General features: G+C 35.8%; 1 protein-coding gene across 2 annotated transcripts in view; it reads left to right on the top strand.

The window, feature by feature from the left end:
* Positions 1-21,903, top strand: part of CABCOCO1 (ciliary associated calcium binding coiled-coil 1) — a 152,374-nt gene that overhangs the window by 18,652 nt on the left and 111,819 nt on the right. For both annotated transcript variants that reach the window (XM_032423545.1, XM_032423546.1), the window contains exons 4-5: positions 11,743-11,887; positions 16,178-16,250. In XM_032423545.1, coding sequence (XP_032279436.1) covers positions 11,743-11,887; positions 16,178-16,250 — 218 coding nt within the window. The remainder of the gene's footprint in view (positions 1-11,742; positions 11,888-16,177; positions 16,251-21,903) is intronic.

Below are 21,903 nucleotides of genomic sequence, written 5' to 3' on the forward strand. Positions count from 1 at the left end.
GGATAGAGCAAAGATATATAGTCCACACCTTCATTAAGTTGTAAAATTTCAAACAGTATTTAACAGGCTAAAGTTCTCTTAATTAACTTGCCAAAGATATGTTAGCTTCATTTAAAAAATCTTATCAATGCCATCCATCCCCAAAATGTCACGTAGTTCACATTTACTTAGGTATTTTTTCATTGTTTGAACTGTTTTCATTTCATCTTACCTACAAGTATTACTGGGATAACTCAGAAATGACTAATGAGAGGAGGTACTTTAGTCGATATCTAAGCCCCATTAAATAGACATTGCTCACATACACTTAGATTTTGTGACTTTTTTTCTTATATATAACATTGGAATGAGTTACTATAGGAAATTTGGAAATTCTTCCTTAGAGCACTTTTCATTGTGATAAATTTTGTTTCAGAGTAAATACAATTGCTTCTTGGAAGAAAGAAGTCTATCACTGATATATTGCCAGCTCTGTGTGCTAGGCACTGTTTTGTTCTAATCTTTAACATGCATTATTGAACCTCAGAGCAACTCCTGCATGGGAAGTATTATAACCACGGTCTCAGAGCTGAGAAAGGAGTCCAGAGAACAAGGTTGCAAGCTGGGAACATACAGAACTAGAACTTGAATTTCAAAGTATATAATCAAAAGGCCAGAAGGGAAGGGGTTGAGGGGATTGGGTAACCGGGTGATGGGTATTAAGGAAGGCACGTGCTGTGGTGAACACTGGGTGTTATACACAACTAATGAATCATTGAATACTACATCAAAAACTTATGATGTACTATATGCTGGCTAACTGAACATAATAAAAAAAATAAAATTCCAACCCCCAAAATATTTTTTTAAAAAATAATAATAAAAAATAAAGCTCCATAAAAAAAATGCCATGAGCACTATAAACACAAGGGTATTTGTGTCTCAATTGAAAGACGTGGATAAAGAAGATGTGGTGTATATATATATATATATACACACACACACACACACAATGGGATATTATGCAGCCATCAAAAGAAATGAAATCTTGCATTTGCAACGACGTGGATGGAACTAGAGGGTATTATGCTGAGCGAAATAAGTCAATCAGAGAAAGACAATTATCATATGATCTCACTGATATGTGGAATTTAAGAAACAAGGCAAAGTATCATAGGGGAAGAGAGGAAAAAAATGAAACAAGACAAAACCAGAGAGGGAGACAAACCATAAGAGACTCTTAATCTCAGGAAACAAACTGAGGGTTGCTGGAGTGGTGGGGGGTGGGAGGGATGGGGTGGCTGTGTGATGGACATTGGGGATGGTATGTGCTATTGTGAGCGCTGTGAATTGTGTAAGACTGATGAATCATAGACCTGTACTCCTGAAACAAATAATACATTATATGCTAATAAAAATAAAATTATTTTTTAAAAATTAAAAAAAAAGACATGCTTATGTCACTTGAGAGCTTGCTCCTTCCTTCCTCCCTCTCTCTCTCTCCCTCCCTCCCTTCCTTCCTTCTTTCCTTTTTTTCCTTTCCTTACTTTTTTTTAACTTTTCTTTGCTTTTTGGTTGTTTGCTTGTTTTTACTTTCTTTTCTTCTTCTTCTTTTTTTTAATGAGCAGGTAGAAGACCTTGCTCTCCCTAAAGAATTGACAACAGAATTGTCAAAATATGTGGGTGCCTATTTGTGGCCACAAAAAGCCTATTCTGTTCTGTGTATCAGTTTCTAGCAGGAGAAATTTTAAGTGAACTAGTAAAACTAATAGAAAAGCCACTCATGCCCTTCCTACTCCTAGTCATCCTTACAAGGGAAGAATTGGTAGTTCTTGTATGTGAGGAGAAAAAAGCATTATTTTCCTTCTCTGCAAGTGGGAGAATCTTATCTTTGCTTATATGTAAGTATGTAGTGCCATGTTAAAGATAAATAACTGGGGGTGCCTGGGTGGCTCAGTAGGTTAAACATCTGCCCTCAGCTCAGGTCATGATCCCAGTCTCCTGGGATTGAGCCCTGCGTCGGGCTCCCTGCTCAGTGGGGAGTCTGCTTGTCTCTCTCCCTCCCCTCTGCTCATGCTGTCTCTCTCTCACTCTCTCTCTCAAATAAATAAAATCTTTAAAAAACAAAAAGATAAATAACTGATAGAAGAAAAAATAATTAAACTTGATAATGAAACAAATTTGTTATGATATTAACTGATCAGACAGACTTTGGTTGTTTTTTTCCCCTAATGAACAAATGAACAAATATATTTCAACAACATTGCCAAAGTTACTTGGCAAGCAAGGAACCATGTAAATCTCAACTTGAGTGGAAAATAATAATAAATAGATGCCAATAATGAGATGAAATGGATATTGAGATTATATGTTAAAGACTTTGAAACAGGTATTACAAAAGTGCTTAAATGAACAATTGTGAACATTCTTGAAATAAATGTTAAAATAAAAAGAATCATGAAAAAAAATGGAAGGTATAAAGAAGAAACAAATAGAAATTTTAGAATAAAATTATACAATAACCAAAATTAAAATCTCATTAGATAGAAATAATAGCAAAATGGAGAGGAGACAAAGGAAAAAATCAGTGAACTTGAACATAGAGGGATAGCAGTTATCCAATCTTGAACAATACAGAGAAAAAAAGATTGGCAAACAAATTTTTTTTTTTTATTAAAGATTTTATTTATTTATTTGACAGGGAGAGACACAGCGAGAGAGGGAACACAAGCAGGGGGAGTGGGAGAGGGAGAAGCAGGCTTCCCGCGGAGCAGGGAGCCCGATGCGGGGCTCGATCCCAGGACCCTGGGATCATGACCTGAGCCGAAGGCAGACGCTTAACGACTGAGCCACCCAGTCGCCCTGTCCCTGAGGTTTTGTTAATTTGTTTGCCAATCTTGGGGTGCCTGGGTGGCTCAGTCGTTAAGCGTCTGCCTTCGGCTCAGGTCATGATCCCAGGGTCCTGGGATCGAGCCCCGCATCGGGCTCCCTGCTCCGCGGGAAGCCTGCTTCTCCCTCTCCCACTCCCCCTGCTTGTGTTCCCTCTCTCGCTGTGTCTCTCCCTGTCAAATAAATAAATAAAATCTTTAAAAAAAAAAAAACAAAAACCTCAGGGACTTGTGGGACAACCAAAGTTCTAATATACATATTGTTAGAGTCTCAGAAAGACAGGAGAAAGAGTGTAGTGCTAAACAAACATTTGAAGAAATAATGGCTGAAAACTTCACAAATTTGGCAAAAGGCATAAATATATAAATTCAGGAGGCTGACTGGACTACAAAGAGACAACCAAAAGAAAAACACCATCAACCAACTGGGTCTAATTGACATTTATAGAACAGTCCACCCCAAAACAGAATAGGCATTGTTTTCAAGTGCACATGGAATATTCATCAAGGTGGACTGTATTCTGGGTCATACAACAACCTTAAATTTAAAATAATTGAAATCATACAAATACATTCTCTGATCATAAAGGTATTGAACAAGAAATTAATAACAGAAATATGTCAGGAAAATCTTCAAACACATATGAAATAACACAATTCTAAATAGTATGTGGGTCATATATCTCAACAGATATTAGAAAAGGTTTTTTTTAAAGATTTTATTTATTTGACAGAGAGAGAGAGAGCGAGAGAGGGAACACAAGCAGGGGCAGAGGGAGAGGGAGAAGCAGGCTTCCCACAGAGCAGGGAGCCTGATGTGGGGCTTGATCCCAGGACCCTGGGACCACGACCTGAGCCAAAGGCAGATGCTTAACCGACTGAGCCACCCAGGCGCCGGTAGAAAAGATTTTTAAGTGAAAATAAACATGTGAAAATTTATATGGTACAGCTGAATCAATGATAACAGGAAGGTTTCTATCATTAAATACATAGAAAAAATCTAAAATTAATAATCTAAACTTAAATCTTAGGAAGCCAGTTTTAAAAAATAAGCAGAAATCAAGCAGAAAAGAAAGACATAATAAAGAACAGAAATCAATGAAACTGGAAAAAAAAAAAACAATAGACAAAATCAATGAAACCAAAATCTGGATATTTGAAAACATCAATACAATTGATAAACATGAAGCAAAACTTGACTAAGGAAAAAAAAAGATACAAGGCACAGATTATCATTATCAGGTATAAAAAAAGGGGGGGATATCACTAGAGACTCTGCAGACATTAACAGAATATTAGGAAAAAACTACTTATATACATAAATTAGAAAACAAAAAGGAAATGAACCAAATCCCCCAAAATCACGAACCAGCAAAACTTGTGCAAGATGAAATAGGTAACATGATAGTCTTATAACTTATAAGTGATTCAATTATTTAACTTCTAGGAAAAAATCTCCAGGTCTGGAGAAGAACAGCAACAACAGCAAAAGGAGGAGGAGGAGGGAGAGAAACTACAGACCAATATCCCTCATGAACATAAACAAAAAATTTTTCAACAAAACACTATCAAAATGAATCAAGCAACATATAAAAAAATAGTACACATGACCAGTTAGGGCTTATCCCAGAAATTCAATGCTGATTCAATATTTGAAAATCTCATCAATGAAAATAATCTAAAGAAAAGCCACATGATCATATAAATAGATGCAGAGAAAGCATTTGACTAAATATGACATCCACTCATTATTTTAGAAAAGAGTCAGAAAAGAAAAGAAGTGATATTCCTCAATATCATAAAAGACATCTACGAAAAAACCTAAACCTATTGTTATACTGAGTGGTGAAAGACCAGATGATTTCCGCGTAAGATCAGGGTCAAGGCGAGAATGTCTACTATCACCACTTCTACTCCTATTCAACACAGGACTGAAAAAAAGTCTTAGGAATAAGTGCAGTCGAAGGGGAAGGAGGAAGTAAAACAGTCTCTGTTCTCAGATGAAAGGATTGTCTATATAAAAAGTTAAACAGAATTTTAAAAAATCCTAGAACTAGTAAGTTAAGCAAGATTGCAAGAATAAGGTCAAAACACAAAAGACAATTGTATTTCAATGTGCAATATACATTGTATTCCAAAATTTTAATAAATAGCATTCTTTACAATAGCTCAAAAAATAAAAGAAATACTTAAGTATAAATCTAACAAAAATGTACAAGATCTGTATGCTAAAAACTACAAAATGATGACAAAAGAAATGAAAGAAAACCTAAATAAATGAAAAACATACTGTGTTGTTGGATTAGAAGTTTCCACATGGTAAAGATGTCAGTTCTTCCCAAATTGACCTGTAGATTTAATGCAATATCAATCTAAATCCTAGCAGGATTTTTTTTCTAGACCTACCCAAGCTGATTTTTAAATTTATATGGAGTGGCTAAGGAAATAGAATAACTAAAACCACTTCAAAAAATAAGAATAAAGCTACAAAAATCATACACCCAATTTTAAGACTTACTATAAAGTTATAAAGTCAATGTTGAATTAGTGAAGGGATAAAATATAGATCAATGGGGGTGCCTGGGTGGCTCAGATGGTTAAGCATCTGCCTTCGGCTCAGGTCATGGTCCCAGGGTCCTGGGATCGAGTTCCGCATTGGGCTCCCTGCTCAGCGGGGAACCTGCTTCTCCCTCTGCCTCTCTCTCTCTGTCTCTTATGAATAAATAAATAAAATCTTTAAAAAAATAAAATAAAATATAGATCAATGGAACAGAAGACAGAATTCAGAAATATACTGATGCAAAAATGGTCATCTGATTTTTTTGATAAATATGCAAAAGCAATTCAACAGAACAGTGTAGTCTTCAACAAATGTTGGAACAACTTCTATCTATATTGAAAAAATATATAGCTCAGCCTAAACCTTTTATTTGGGTTCTTATTGTCTCAAAACAATAAGAAAACAATCCTATTGAAAATAAGCAAAGCTATCAAAACCCATAACTCGTGTCAACCATGAGGAAAATATTACTATTTTATTTATATTATAATATTTATATTTATTATTATTATTTATATTCAATATTTCAATTATTATTTGATACAATTAGCTCTAATTGGATCATAGATATAAAGTTAGAATGTAAAACTATAAATTTTTTAGAAGAAAACTGGGAGAAAATCTTCATGACCTGGAGTTTTACAAGAAGTTCTTAGACATGACCCCCAAAACATGCTGCATATAGGGGAAAAATGATAAATTAGACTTCATAAAATCGTAAAACTTTTGTTTTATGAAAAATCACTGTTAAAAGAATGAAGAGACAAGCTACAGACAGGGAAAAAAACATCTGTAAATTACATATTTGACAAAAGACTTGTCTCTATAACAATAAGAAAATAATCCTATTGAAAATAAGCAAAGCTATCAAAACCCATAACTCGTGTCAACCATGAGGAAAATATTAGACAAACCCAAATCGAGGAACATTGTACAAACTATCTGACTGGTGCCTCCCAAACTGACAAAGTTATCAAAAACAAGAAAAGATTGAGAAATGATCACTCTAGGGGAACTTAGGAGACAGGATTAGTAAATATAATGTGGTATCCTAGATGGGATCCTTGAACAGAAAAAAATATTAAGTAAAAATTGAGGAAATCTAATAATAATTTTAAAAATATATATTTATGTAGAAAAACAAAGGGATTTTTTTTTTAAGGTTTTATTTATTTATTTGACAGAGACAGCGAGAGAGGGAACACAAGCAGGAGGAGTGGGAGAGGGAGAAGCAGACTTCCCGCGGAGCAGGGAGCCCGATGCGGGGCTTGATCCCAGGACCCTGGGATCATGACCTGAGCTGAAGGCAGATGCCCAATGACTGAGCCACCCAGGTGCCCCCAAACAAAGGGATTTAATGAAAGAAAAAATATATATGCTCTAACAACAACAACAAAAAAACTAAGAATAAACTTTAAAAAGGAATGTACAAGTCCTATATGAAAAAAACTTCAGAGCACTTTTAAAGGTCACAGGGAAGTTTTCTAAATTTGGAGAAAAACCAACATTCTTGGAAACACTCCACATCATAAAGATGCTAAATCTCTCTAAGTTAATGTATAATATTAGTATTGCAGTAAAAATACCAACAGTTTTTTGTTGTTGTTGCTGTGATATTTTTGCCTAGAGGTGACTTACTGGCAAGGTGATTCTAACAAAAATATGGAAAATAAGCAAATACAAATTGTCTTTAAAAAGTGTAATAAGCTATAGCATATCTTGTTATTAGCACTAGTAGTAGTGTTATAAAATCTCAAATATTTGAACACAGTGGTTAATGACTAAACAAACAAACAAAAGAAACAAAACACCGAACCTATAGAAAAGGAGATCAGACTTGTGGTTACCAGAGGTGGAAGGTGGTCAAGTTACAGACTTCCAGTTACAAGATAAATACTAGGGATGTAATGAACATGATGACTACAGTTAACACCACTGTGTGATATATAGGAAGGTTGTTAAGAGAGTAAATCCTGAGTTCTCATCACAGGGAAAAAATTTTTTCCTTTATCTTCTTTCCTTTCTTTTCTTTTTATTGTATCTATATGAGATGGACGTTAGCTAAACCCATTGCAGAAATCATTTCACAATAAATCATGCTGTGTGCCTTAAACTTACACAGTGACATATGTCAATTATTTCTCAATAACAGTAGGGAAAAATTTTCTGTAGGGAAGGGTGTGGGAACTGGGCATGTGTGCAACAAAGGTTGAGGAAGTCTTTTCACAATATATCTTCACATACGGTTTTTGAACCATGTGAATATATCACCTATGCAAAAATTAAATTGTAAAAAAGAAAATATGACATGAAGAGTCCTATGCTTTGCAACCTTTTAGCTGAGTGTTCACAAACTAGAAACAGAATAAAGAGAAGTAAAACATTTTCATGAATCTCACATTCCAAATTTGACAAGATATTTCCATTTTAAATTTTTTCCATAACTTACAACTGACTTGAAAATATTTCTTTTGCATTAAATTTTATATTGTTGATATCAGTTAAAAAATGAATTTTAAAAACTTGAGCAGGATCCATCCAGCTACTCATAAACTAGGAGAGAGTGAAAGTACATATGTAAAACCTAACAAGAAAAAAAAAAGCCAGGGATCTAGTTTTTTCTTTTGGCAGGAAAAAAAAAAAAATCCCCCTAAACCTTTAAACCTAACAAGGTTATAACTATCATCGGGAAAGAATATAATTTTAGCCAAGCATGCCAGAGAAGGAGGTAAAGTCTTTATACTTAAACTAAGAGGTGGTAGTGGCCTGAGCCCACAGTGAACATTCCCATCCAGCAACATTTTAATAGAACAAGCACTGAAGAACATAGCTGGGGCTGTTAGCTGTAGCGTGGTTGCCCATTAATAAGATTCTAGTGAGGGAACTGCATTTTCTGATGCAGTTTCTGATCTGTTCCTTCTCTCAAACTTGTGCTACGAGGCATACTGCAGACAGCCCACCTGGAATCAGAGTGGATCAAACTAAAAGAGTATGCAACATAGAAAATACACATTTTGGGGAGCCTGCATGGCACGGTCGGTTGAGCAACTGACTCTTGGTTTCCACTTAGGTCCTGATCTCAGTATCCTGAGATCAAGCCCCAGGTCGGGCTCCGCGCTCAGCATGGAGTCAGCTTGAAGATTCTCTCTCTGTCTCCCTCTGCTCCTCCCGCTCCTGTTCTCTCTCTCTCTCAAATAAATAAATAAATCTTTAAACAAACAAACAAAAAAAACAGTATCGATTTTGGGGTCTAGTTTTTCCAGAGCCTGACCGAGGGCAAGCTGGAGGACTGGGTATTTGACCTCTGTCCAGGTCCATGGGCCTAGATTTATTCCCCTGTATATAACATGACTATTAGCAAATAACCATAGAATACTTTTTAGTTCTATGAAATTGACTGTTTTCCCCTAAATAGGAATGATAATAATAGGTAACACTTGGGTAGGATTAACTTGTGCCAGTCACAGTGCATTTGCTTTCCAAATTCTGTCTCGTTTAATTCACACACAACCTTGAAATAGTTCTATTATTCTCCCCATTTTAAAAATGAGAAAAATAAATGAGATTTAGAAAGATTAAATAATTTCTTAAAGTCACAAGCATCAGCCCCAGTGAGTGAGAACTCACCCTCCCTACTACTATATCAAATGTTGCCAGATTTAGGCTGATTCTAAAAAGCACTACACATACATAATATACTAGCGTACATATCATTTCAGTTTCCCAAGTATTTGGCATGCATGTCTTATTTAATCCTCACAACAGCACTATAATTTTGAAAATTGATCTTATTCTCATTTATAGATATAGAAAATGAAACTCAGATCACCTAGCTAGTCAGTAGCAGTTATAAGGTACTATCTTAAGTCTTCCAACTAATTATGTCTAGCGTGTTCTTTCATTACCCTAAATTTTCGAAGATAAATTTTATTTCTAACAGCCCTTACTATTTAAATGGTTTAATCTTTCATATTTTAATCACATCACTAAATGTGATTTTTAAAAGAGCAAATATTTCAGTTAGATAAGTGAAATGATAACTTTCTTATTTTTAAAGCCGTTATCTATAGAAAGACATTAGACATAGAAAAAGTTTTAAAGTGTCAATTATATTTCAACATAAGGAAATAGTCATATAAATGTATTTTTGTGCTTGATAAGTGTAATTACATCTAGAATTATAATCAATTATCTAAGAATTTCTTTTTTCTCTGCATCTCTAATTAATACCATTTTAGTAATAAAATGATTCAGATTTTTAATCCATTCATTTTTTTATTTTGTTATGTTATGTTAATCACCATACATTACATCATTAGTTTTTGATGTAGTGTTCCATGATTCATTGTTTGCGTATAACACCCAGTGCTCCATTCAATACGTGCCCTCTTTAATACCCATCACCAGGCTAACCCATCCCCCATCCCCCTCCCCTCTAGAACCCTCAGTTTGTTTCTCAGAGTCCATCATCTCTCATGGTTCGACTCCCCCTCCGATTTCCCCCCTTCATTTTTCCCTTCCTACTATCTTCCTCTTTTTTTTAACATATAATGTATTATTTGTTTCAGAGGTACAGATCTGTGATTCAACAGTCTTACACAATTCACAGCGCTCACCATAGCACATACCCTCCCCAATGTCTATCACCCAGCCACCCCATCCCTCCCACCCCATTCGTTTTTGAATTGCTTTTATCCAACAGATATTTCATTTCTGAAGTTATCCCAAGAAAGTTTCAAAAGAAGTTTATCATAGGAAAAGAAATATACAATAATAATTGAGCTCCCCTTAGAATGATATAGGAAAGCCCATTTATCCAGCAATAATTCGTGTATCTGACATATATAAAAGACGATCTGGAGGGAAGCTATGAAAAAGGGACCAATTGCCATCCATTAAACCAGTTTTTAATTGTTATGTAGTTTGCTTCATTCTAATTCCTACAGATAGAAAAGAATCTAGAAGAAACAAATTGCAAATTAGTGTTTATAGTGTCTTCCTAAAATTTTTAATTGCTTTACTGTCATTTTATCAGTAATCTGGGGTCATAACACATCCCAGAGTGAAAGAGTTGCTGTGTAACTGGAAGCTCTGTCCAACAATCAGCTTATGTTCTCATAAATCGTGTGCATTACCCCCTCTTGCTGCCCTGAAAAATTCACTCCATTAGCAAGAAGTGGAAAGTTGACTGATGGTTTCCTGAGAGAGACAGAGGTTTGATTGGGACTGATTGGGCAGGTGGGGCTCACGTGGAACAGCACAGTGCTCCCCAGAGCCTTCCTCCAGGCCCCAAGCTGACACCTCCTCCAAGAAGCTGGTGCAACCTCGTCTTTGCTAGAGACTTTCAGCTCTCCACCTCCAGACTCTTCAGTTTTACCTCTACACTCGTCACCTGTCAGTGTGCGTGGTGTGTGTGAGGTAATATTTTGCCTGACACAAGTAAAAATGAGCATAATTAAATAGAAAAAGAAGATGGAAGTTCCTGTTTGTATTATAGATGCTATAAATGTTAAGTCTAAGGCTCTTGACATTTATCTATTTTTTTTTTCAACTGGACATATGCCATACAAGATACTTTTGCTTTTTTGTTTGTTTTTAGTTGCAAGAAAAGATACCACAATCATTGACTTGTTTATTTTTGGTAATGGTGGCAAAGTGGTGTCAGCGTCACTCGGCGCTGTCATCTGGCTCTCACCACCACCACCACGCATACATTTGAGAAACAGCTTACATAAGTTATAAGTCTGTAGCTTGGAAAAGAAAAAAAATATCTTGATGTTTTACATAAAAATACATATTTCTGGCATCTATTGAAAATCTTCAGTCCCAAATTCCCACATGTTAACAATCAGCCAAAGCCAAGTGTTGGTTGACTCTGTTCTTTTACATTTTCAGTTCTGAGTTCAACTCTCCTGTCTACAGTAACTGAATCTACCATGTAGGTCTTCCTCACCAACTAATCTAAACAACTTTTGTGTCATTTCTGTATATGCTCTTGTTCTAAGATCATTAAAAAGTATATTTTCCATTTTAAAGTAATTTTTAGGTAGATTTTAAATTATCTTTGCATCTTAAAATGGAAACAAAATCTTTAGATAATTGTGTAGCGTTACAGTAATTTACAATTGTTGGGTGTGTCAGCTGCTATTCTTTTACACAAAATGTAATTATTAACTTATCATTAAAAAACATTACTATTACCATTGTCCTCACAAATATTGAAAAAGTAAATATTTGCACATTAAGGACATCTTGGATTATTTTGTTCCCAAAACATCTATCAAAATAATGCTTAAGCTCTGGGTCTTATTTTAGCACTGCATATGTCCTTGGAAGACAGCATAAAATGGCTTGGAGAAGTTATGGCTGAAATAGGACCATCCCATTCACAGAAAAATGAGGAATGGAATGTCTTTAATATAAAACAAGCCAATGCTGTCATCGATTACTTAAAAATCAGGTATGGATTTTTTTTCAGTAGCATTTGTTTTCATTTCATTATCTTTTACAAAATGTCTATTAAATAGAAATGAATTCAAATTTTAGACATTTACAGAATTTATGCTGTAATTAACCCAGCCAATAATGAGATGATATTAAAATTTTTCATCCAATAAATAAAATTCAGGACATTGAGTTTTTGGCTAACCTTCCATTCTTAAAAAAAGGTTTGTGTTTAACAAGTACAATTTCATCTAGAATTATAATAAATTATCCAAAAATTTCTTTTTTCTCTGAATCTCTAATTAATATCATTTTATTAACAAAATTATTCTTTCAGATTAATCAGACTTGGTTACAATAGACTATATATTTTAGTAGTTGGCCTTGAAATCAAAATTTTACATTTTAGAATAACAGTCATTTCCATTTAAAGATTTATTTTAAATGTTTTGTATTAGAAATTAAAGAGATTTATGTGCAGGCTTCCTCAAGTTTATTATTTGCCCTGAAATATTTTGTAGTATTGATCAATTAAACTCATTAAGTGTCTCTTTATGCTTAGAAAATGATGGTGAATGGAGGGGAAGTATTTTTATTACAGTGATTCTTCATTGGTGAACTAAGAAATCTGTCTTTTTATATAATCTGTCACAAGGTCTGCATTAGGGCATGCATCTCTCCCAAGGGACATTTTTAGAGTTTGCAAATATTTAAACAAGAGTTGGTAAAAATATTTTTTTGCCTAACTAAAAGCTTCTGCAGAATATCTTTTTTCCTCCATTATTATATACTGCAGTGTTTTCCAATTTTAAATTTTAAAATTCCAAAATAAAGGGTGCTGCATGATGTCCTAGACATGCTCATAATTTGCTTGACAAGGATCCTGGCTGTAGTCTGGAAGCTTTTTAAATATTAACCTGTTTAATTTGATAATGCTTATATACTGGTTTCTGGCATGAATTAATAATAGTATATGATATAATATGTTTTTATATGATAGCACTTGATATAATTTGATTTCTTAATATAAAACATATACCTCCAAATGTGTGTCTCTCACTAAAAGCTACAGTACTCTTCATATCAATTAGAATAAAGCAAGGTCCTTGCGTGGGAGGAAGGAAGGGAGTGGAAATCCAGAATTGGAGAACCCGTTCCCCAAGGTCTTTCTGCCCATCAGAATCACTGGGTGAGGGGAATTCTCTGCACATTTGTATAGCATCCTTCTTTCCCTCCTTTATCTATTTGAGACCACCAGGTCTCTCTTTGAAGAACACATTACATCTGAGCTCTAAGCCCCGGAGGTTTATAATAGGCACCAGGACTGATAGTTAACCATAACAGCTAAACCCATGCAGGCACCCTAATCACACCTTCTAGGTGGTGAAAGATGGCACTTCTTTTCTCTTTTGTCTTGTCTCTCTGGACAAACACTCATCAGTGAATTTCTTGACATTTCATTTCAGAAAATGATTAAGTTAGGAAGGGATGTCAGTGTTAGTTACCATTGAACGTTTACCTGGGTAACTTTACTTACCAAAAATTTCTAGTCTCATTTCTAAAAACAACAACAAAAAAGTAATATTTGAAAGATTACTAATCTCCCATGTAAAGTAAATCAGAACTATTTTTGATGCATTAAATCTTCATATTGTGATTTCAAAGATATTGTACATTTTAAATGCATCTGTTACAGAAAATAAAATATCAGTTAGTATGATATCTAGAATTGATACTGAAATTGTGTAAAGAAAAATGTCCTTTTCTACAATTCCTATTTAGAATGACTCATAGGTCCACAAATATAAATTTAATGGCAATTAAATCGTATAATATTTTTCATTTTAATGACTACAAAGAAGTTTTATAAATATGAACCTAATTCAATTATTGAAAGTATAAGCATATTTCAATTCAATCTGATATTAAATTTACTCAACCAGTGAAAGCCCTCATCAATTTAGGGAGAGTAGTTTTTAGAATATGACCTATAGCACATGAAACTTAACTGGCAATAAAATTAAAATTTTATTTGATACTGTTAATAGAATCTAAATTGTATATTCCATCATGTGTCTGTGATTTGAAAAAAACTAATATCAAAATTCCTCTCTAACATTGCTGTAAGTACTGACCAATCTACTCATGCAATATATACATTGATATATTTTATGTAATATATGCTAATATAAATGCTACTGCAGCTTTTCAATATAAGACATCATTTAGATATATCTGGTCCACATACGCTTCTGTCATTGTGTATTCTACCTCTTCCTTGGGAATTAGGTGAAGGTAATGTGCACAGGCATTTACTCAATATAAGAAAATCAAAACTGTCCCTCTGTGCACAACAGGGTATCCTACTTCCTGGCATGGAGCCCAGATGTCTTGACCCATTTTATTTCTCCCTTTGATTTAGAACTAAGACAAGTTGTTTGACAAAATAGTTTAGGGGCTTGAGTCAGCTGGAAGTCTTCCTAGCAAAGGAAGAAGGAGGAAATGTATTCCCATAGCAGAGGTGTCACTTTGTTCCCATAGGAAGTCATCTAATAGTTCCTTGCTAAAGTTAGAGAACCTCAACCAATATGGGGACCAGAGTGAGGCAATGGAGGCAACTTGACCTGGCCCTGAAAAGTGCTTCCTCCTTAGGTGTCCCCCTCCCCTCATCTGTTTTACCCTAGTCCTGGCCTTGCCCCAACTTGCATCTTTGACCACTGCATCCAAGTCATGAATTTTATTTTCATTGTAAGAAGGGAATTTCCCTTTTGGCTGAGACAATCTAATTCCTATATGTAATGAGGAGAATGAGGCTGAAAGATTATAAAATTGCAGGAAGGAAGATTTATGAATTAACTTCTTTGTGTAGCATGAGATGGAAGGAAAATTTTACACTAATTCACTGAGAGGAAGCCAAGTTATTTCCAAATACTCTACAGTCTTTAATTTTTCTACTCAAAATCAGTTATTGCCAGTGTAATATTTTTAACCTTAAAGCTTTCTCTAGGTAAGCGATGTAAGGGAAGGAGAACTTGAATTTATTTTGCTTCATTGAACCATCAAACTTCACTAATCTTGATGTATTTTCTAGCCAATAAATCAAAGTAATGTCAAAAGCTAAGTTAGTTTTCTGAGTGTTGATGAGTAATTTGAATATACGAGGTTTTTTAAAAAAAAAAAAAAAAAAAAACATGACTGAGTCTGCATACCCATCACTTTCTAATGGATTGTGTTAGTAGTGAAATCAACTGCTGATATAACTCAGAGAGACCCATCTGCCTGAGGATTTCTTCATTGATTTCAAATGAATTGAAACTTTGATCCATTACAGCATTCAGGAGAAGCCATTATTATACATGCTCTGTAGCTACATTTTGCAAATGTTAATTTCTCAGTTACATTAAAATCAATTTTCTTAAATAGCAAAAGGCACCAGAGTGAAAGAGAAACCACTAAGACAATTTTTTTGTTCTTGGGCATTTTGCTGTATTATGAGTCTATTAATTTTCCCAACCAGCAGGAAGAGAATTAGAAAAATTCAAATATTATCACAAACAGGATATTAGAAATCAGCCCTTCAATAAATTTTTAACTCTAATAATACATTGCTGAGATCTTTAAACTTACTAGAAAAACTTGTTTTAAGACTCCTATCCTTTAGCTCGTCACAGTTTTTATACACTGACCACCTAGTCTTTGGGTAGAAACTGAAGAAATTATCTTTCTTAAATTAATTCCTCTCTTTGACATGGATCAAATATTCTACAAGAAAACCAGACAACTTCTAAATGGATTTCAGTTCATGTTGCATCATTTTCAGGTGTTATCAGAGATTAATTTAATCTTGAAACAGTTTGAGAACATGAGAAGTAATTGATATGGAAGTAGATTATAGAATTCGGTGCCATTCATTCCAGGGGAAATTGACTCCAGTTTGAAGCAAAACATGAAATGTGAAATTTGGTGTTATTTAGGGGCAGTGCATTACTTTATTGTCAACCAAAACAAGTCATGATGCAATCTAATTGCTCCCTTATCCCAAACCTATCGACTCATCACAGATTAATTTACCGATCTTATATTAGGTACTGTGTTATACTGTCAATGTCTCAAAAAAGTAAATCATTAGTTTCTCACCATTTCTGGACAATTCATTTGGAATAAAAGAGGTAGCTAACTCTATATTAGTGTTTAATGTCTTTCGCTTGGTCACTATGAACAACTTTCCTTTAATAAATACTCTTATTTATTTGTTTTCTTTCCTAAAATAAACTTATCAGAGTTGCACATTTATTTTGTATTTCAGCTTATTTCAACACTACAAGCTATATGAGTTTCTATTCTACTCTACCAGGGAAGAAATTGTGATAGGAACTGAGGTAAGTAATTTATCTAGATGGAACCAATTAAGCTGAATCACTTAATGCATGCTGATCAGCATCTGGATCTTTAACTGCTTAAAGCAACTTCTTGTCAAGATTACTCAAGTGTTAATATAACCAACTACTAGTTTGCAAAAAGAATAATTACATAAAGTGAGCTTTGGATTAAGAAAATAAGCTGTCTTTTGGCATTAAAAGCATTGTTAATCACATATACTTTATGTATTTATGGATTATTTGACAAAGCAAAATTGAATGGGTTATGTATGTCTTCATACAAAGAAAATTGGGAAAAGTGAGATAAATTAATTCAGTTAAATCTCTCTAATTTCACATTTTTTTTCCAATCTACTCATTTTTTAAGGTCTAATTCAAATCCCACTTCCTCAGTGAAGCAAACTTTCCTTAATTCACAGCATCTCAAAGGAAGGGTTTAGACAAAGTCTTTAATCACATTCTGTTATTTTATTCTAGTTGATCTCTTTCTGGTGAATACTGGCTACTCTTACTACACCAATAAGCACATAACTATGCACTATCCTATATGGTTTTCTAATTATTTTTTGTGGGTTAATATAGTCAACACAATTCAACTGTAATTTCCTTGAAGGCAAGGATGAGGTGCTGTTTTTCTACCAAAGCATAGAGTATACTGCACCATAGTGGCCCCTCAATTAATACTATGTGATTCAGTGACGTTGAATACAATAACATTTCTGCAAAAAATGATCTACCTGAAGATACCTTGGAAGAGCTTTACATATTAATTACATATTCATAATTGCTATAAATTAATCCTGGGTAAGAAAACATCGGGGCGCCTGGGTGGCTCAGTTGGTTAAGCGACTGCCTTCGGCTCAGGTCATGATCCTGGAGTCCCTGGATCGAGTCCTGCATCGGGCTCCCTGCTCGGCAGGGAGTCTGCTTCTCCCTCTGACCCTCCCCGCTCTCATGTGTTCTCTCTCATTCTCTCTCTCTCAAATAAATAAATAAAATCTTAAAAAAAAAAAAAAAGAAAACATCTTAAGGAGGCTAAAGATGCCATAAAAAGTGCTCCTCAGGTTCTCAACTACTGGAGGAGGCTATGTTGCCCAGAAGTATCAGACAGGACTTGCCGTGGTCACAAACAGTGAATAAGGGTATATTTATGTGAGCTTTATAATTTTCTGATATTAAGTACCAGGTAGAGTGTGCCAACTTTCTGTCTGCCAGAGTGTTGTTATTCTGGAGTTTATAAAATGCTTACTTCATAAACATCTCAGTCACTGTTACTCATCCTCCATGTGGGTACTTGTTCTAATGCTGGCCTTTTAAGTGAATTGAAGGAAAACAAGGAGCCCTTTTTGCTTTTGACTTTCCTTAAAATTTCTTCTTTGTGGTCTCCTCATACTATATTTTAAATTAGATGCCACTTGACAGTTTTACTGAAAACATTTCCATTGGAGAATTACATCATGTAGTGCAACAGTGTTGCAATAAAAATCAGTATGGATACAACCCTATCTCATCTATTCAGCAAAACTTTGGGAAAATGATAATGACTTCAACAGCAGCATAAGCAGATATTTAGAATCATCAAGAAAAAATTTCATAAAGAACTCCCTTTTCCCTTTGTTAGTTGCACAATTGTGCCTTTCTTCTTTGTTGTAAGGATATATTTAGGTGACATTTATGCTTATGGAAAGATAAAATGGAGAAAGTAGACTGGGATTGGCGTCTTTATTTTCCTTTGTCTTTTGTATTTTCTCCAAGCTGACCAGAGCTATAAAAAAAAAAAAAAAATCTTTAATGAAGGGATATTGGGTCTTCAAGAATTAGACCACTGACGATATTTTAAAGGATTAACCAAAGCAGATATTATACTACAATATTTAATGGCATTGTAGAAGTGTCTGATAACCCTTGGTGCAAATATGTTTTTTAATTAACAACCTTTCATAGACGAGGCAGAGGTCTGCCCCCCTAATATGATTATTCATGCTGACCTCAGTGCTCTGGGACCAAATAAGGTCCACACAACAATTGCATAAATGTTCCAAGTTTAAGTCTCAGGCTAGTGTCCAAATTAAAGAACACTGCAAAATTTAGTTTCTTCCTTAATTGTGGATAGGCGATTATAACAAAACACATAAATCCCCTCTAAGGATAATTACTAAATATTAATTTCTATTATGAAAAGAATATAAATAAACCATGCTCATACTTTTCTTGGGTTTTAGTTAAAAGAATTGTTTGTTTATTTGTTTGTTTTTTAATTTAGCGATCATTTCTGGCTATCTCTACTCACCTTTTCCAAGAAATTTCATGTTATGCTTAGATCATAGAGGCACATTTTCAGTAAATCATTATTCTTGACTTGAGATGCTTCATAATCTAGAAATATTTCTATAGATACAGTTCTGTAAATGACATGTTTTGTAGTTCATTCAGTGGTTCACAGATCATATATGTTGAAAGGCAGTAAACAACCACGATGAACTAGGATAATGACAGAATGGAAGCAGCAAATTCCCTTGGTTGTAGCCTCCTGAGAGGATGAAGTATATGAGTTTCACTCACTATTTAAAGAGATGAGCCACTGAATTCTACTTCTGAAACCAATATTGCACGGTGTTAACTAAAATTTAAATATAAATAAATAAGATGGAAACAAACTAACTAACTAAGGAGGTGGGAACTCCCTTTTAGTCACTTAAGCCAGGAGTTCTCCAAGTCTTGTTTTGACAATGCAATTAGCCCACAGATCCTCTGACACAAGAATTGTAAGGTAATCAGATTCTCCTTTGGGGATATGTATCTTCCTTGACCTAAGGCCGCACCCGGAAAGAAACCTGGAAACTGCTATGTTCTTTGCTTTTGTTACCTAAAAACTACACAAAACATTTAATAATTGCACACAAAGAACACTATCAGATATTAGCAATGGTGATGACCAAAAACTCATAGCAGATACCCAAAGTCATGGTTCTAGTCAGGTATCTACCACCAGGCATCTGTTAAAATGAGATGATACAACTATAAAATTATTTGTTTATTCGTTCAACATATGTTACCAGGTCCCTATTACATTGTAGGTTTTGTTAACTTCCAAGGACACACAATGATAAGCAACAATTCTTGTCCTCAAGGAGTTGACTGTCTAATGAGAGGAGAAAGGTGATTAAATAATTAATTATAGGAGGGGGGAAAGATGGCGGAGGAGTAGGGGACCCTATTTCAACTGGTCCCCAGAATTGAGCTGGATATCTACCAGACCACTCTGAGCATCCACGAAACCAGCCTGAGATGTAAGAAAATCTGGATCTCTACAAACAGAATATTGCAGGCGGTTGGTTTTGAGGTACAAGGTGGGGAGCCGTGATTCTGCGGGCAGATATCGGAGGATAAACGGCAGCGGGAGGGTGCCTCACCGTGGGGATCCTACACCACCGGTTAGCAATAGCCTAGTGCACTGCGGACGGGGCGCAGACTCGCAGACTGGTAGTGGTGGGGAAAGGACTCTAGGGCAGCCCCCAGGGCAGAAACCCGGAGCGGCGGGGTCGCGCATCCAAACTGCAGCCCCCAGGTTGGAAACCCGGAGCGGCAGGGGCGAATGCACGCAAACTGTGAGTGGCTGGCGGTTTTAGAAGCACGAAGGGCAGAGACATGCCCTGACCTGGAGGCAGGAGTGGGGGCGCTGCGGAGGGGCACACAACCCAGGACGCTGCAGTTTATAGCAGCACGGACAGAAACGGAGACAGTGTGGCCTGGAGAGCTCACTTAAGAACAGACTGCGGTCTCTCTGCTCTGAGGCAGAGGGTTGGAAGCGGTCTCTTCTGCTCTGACTCGCGGAATAGACACGGAAAGCTGCCAGGGAAAGCCGCCAGAGAACAAAAGCCCCAAAGACTGATTCCCGCTGAACCCATCCCCTGCCACGGGGGGGGGGGGGCAGGACAACTCCGCCCAAACAGGGTTGCCTGAGTAACAGCGTGGCAGGCCCCTCCCACAGAAGACAGGCTGGGAAAACAAGAGGCCAGCAACCCTAAGGTCCCAAGAAAACAGGTGCATCTTGCTTGGGTTCTGGTCAATAATTTGGACTCTATACATTCCCTCAAACACCCATCAACAGAATGACTAGGAGGAAGAGCCACCAAAATAGAAAAGACTCAGAGATTATGACTTATGCTGCAGATTTACAAATGGATGCAGATATAACCAAGATGTCGGAGATGGAATTCAGGCTAGCAATTGTGAAGACAATGGCTAGAATGGAGAAATCAATTAATGGCAACATAGAGTCTCTAAGGGCAGAAATAAAAGGTGAATTGGCAGAACTTAAAAATGCTATCAATGAGATCCAATCCAATCTAGATAATCTAACAGCTAGGGTAACTGAGGCAGAAGAGCGAATAAGCGACCTGGAAGACAATATAATAGATAAAAAGGGAAAAGAGGAGGCCAGGAAAAACAACTCAGAATCCATGAAAATAGAATCAGAGAAATAAGTGACATCATGAAGCATTCCAATGTCAGAATAATTGGAATCCCGGAGGGAGTGGAGAGAGAGAGAGGACTAGAAGATGTATTTGAGCAAATCGTAGCTGAGAACTTCCCTAATCTGGGGAATGAAACAAACATTTGAGTCCCAGAGGCAGAGAGGACCCCTCCTAAGATCAAGGAAAACAGGCCAACACCCCGGCATGTAATAGTAAAACTTGCAATCTTAGAACCAAGGAAACCATCTTAAGGGCACTCAGGGGGAAGAGATTCCTTACATACAGAGGGAGGAACATCAGAATAACGTCAGACCTATCCACAGAGACCTGGCAAGCCAGAAAGGCCTGGCAAGACATATTCAGGGTACTAAATGAGAAGAACATGCAGCCAAGAATACTTTATCTGGCAAGGCTGTCATTTAGAATGGATGGAGAGATGCAGAGCTTCCACAACCGGCAGAAACAAAGAATATGTGACCACTAAGCCAGCCCTGCAAGAAATATTAAAGGGGGTTCTATAAAAGGAGAAAGACCCCAAGAGTGATATACAACAGAAATTTACAGGGACAATCTATAAAAACAATGTCTTCACAGGCAACATGATGACAATTAATTCATATCTTTCAATAATCACTCTCAACGTGAATGGCCTAAACGCTCCCATAAAACGGCACAGCGTTGCAGATTGGATAAAAAGACAGGACCCATCCATATGCTGTCTACAAGAAACTCATTTTGAACCTAAAAATACATCCAGACTGAAAGTGAAGGGATGGAGATCCATCTTCCATGCCAGCGGACCTCAAAAGAAAGCTGGGGTAGCAATTCTTATATCAGACAAATTAGATTTTAAACTAAAGTCTGTAATAAGAGACACAAAAGGACACTATATCATTCTTAAACGGTCTATCCAACAAGAAGATCTAACAATTGTAAATATCTATGCCCCCAACATGGGAGCAGCCATCTACATAAGCCAACTGTTAACCAAAATAAAGAGTTATATTGATAACAATACGTTAATTGTAGGAGACCTCAATACTCCACTCTTAGCAATGGACAGATTCTCTAAGCAGAAAATCAACAAGGAAACAAGAGCTTTGAATGATACATTGGACCAGATGGACCTCAGAGATATTTACAGAACATTCAACCCTAAAACAACAGAATACTCA

The sequence above is a fragment of the Phoca vitulina genome, unplaced genomic scaffold (genome assembly GCF_004348235.1).
Source record: "Phoca vitulina isolate PV1807 unplaced genomic scaffold, GSC_HSeal_1.0 scaffold29, whole genome shotgun sequence".
In the NCBI taxonomy this organism is placed as follows: domain Eukaryota; kingdom Metazoa; phylum Chordata; class Mammalia; order Carnivora; family Phocidae; genus Phoca; species Phoca vitulina.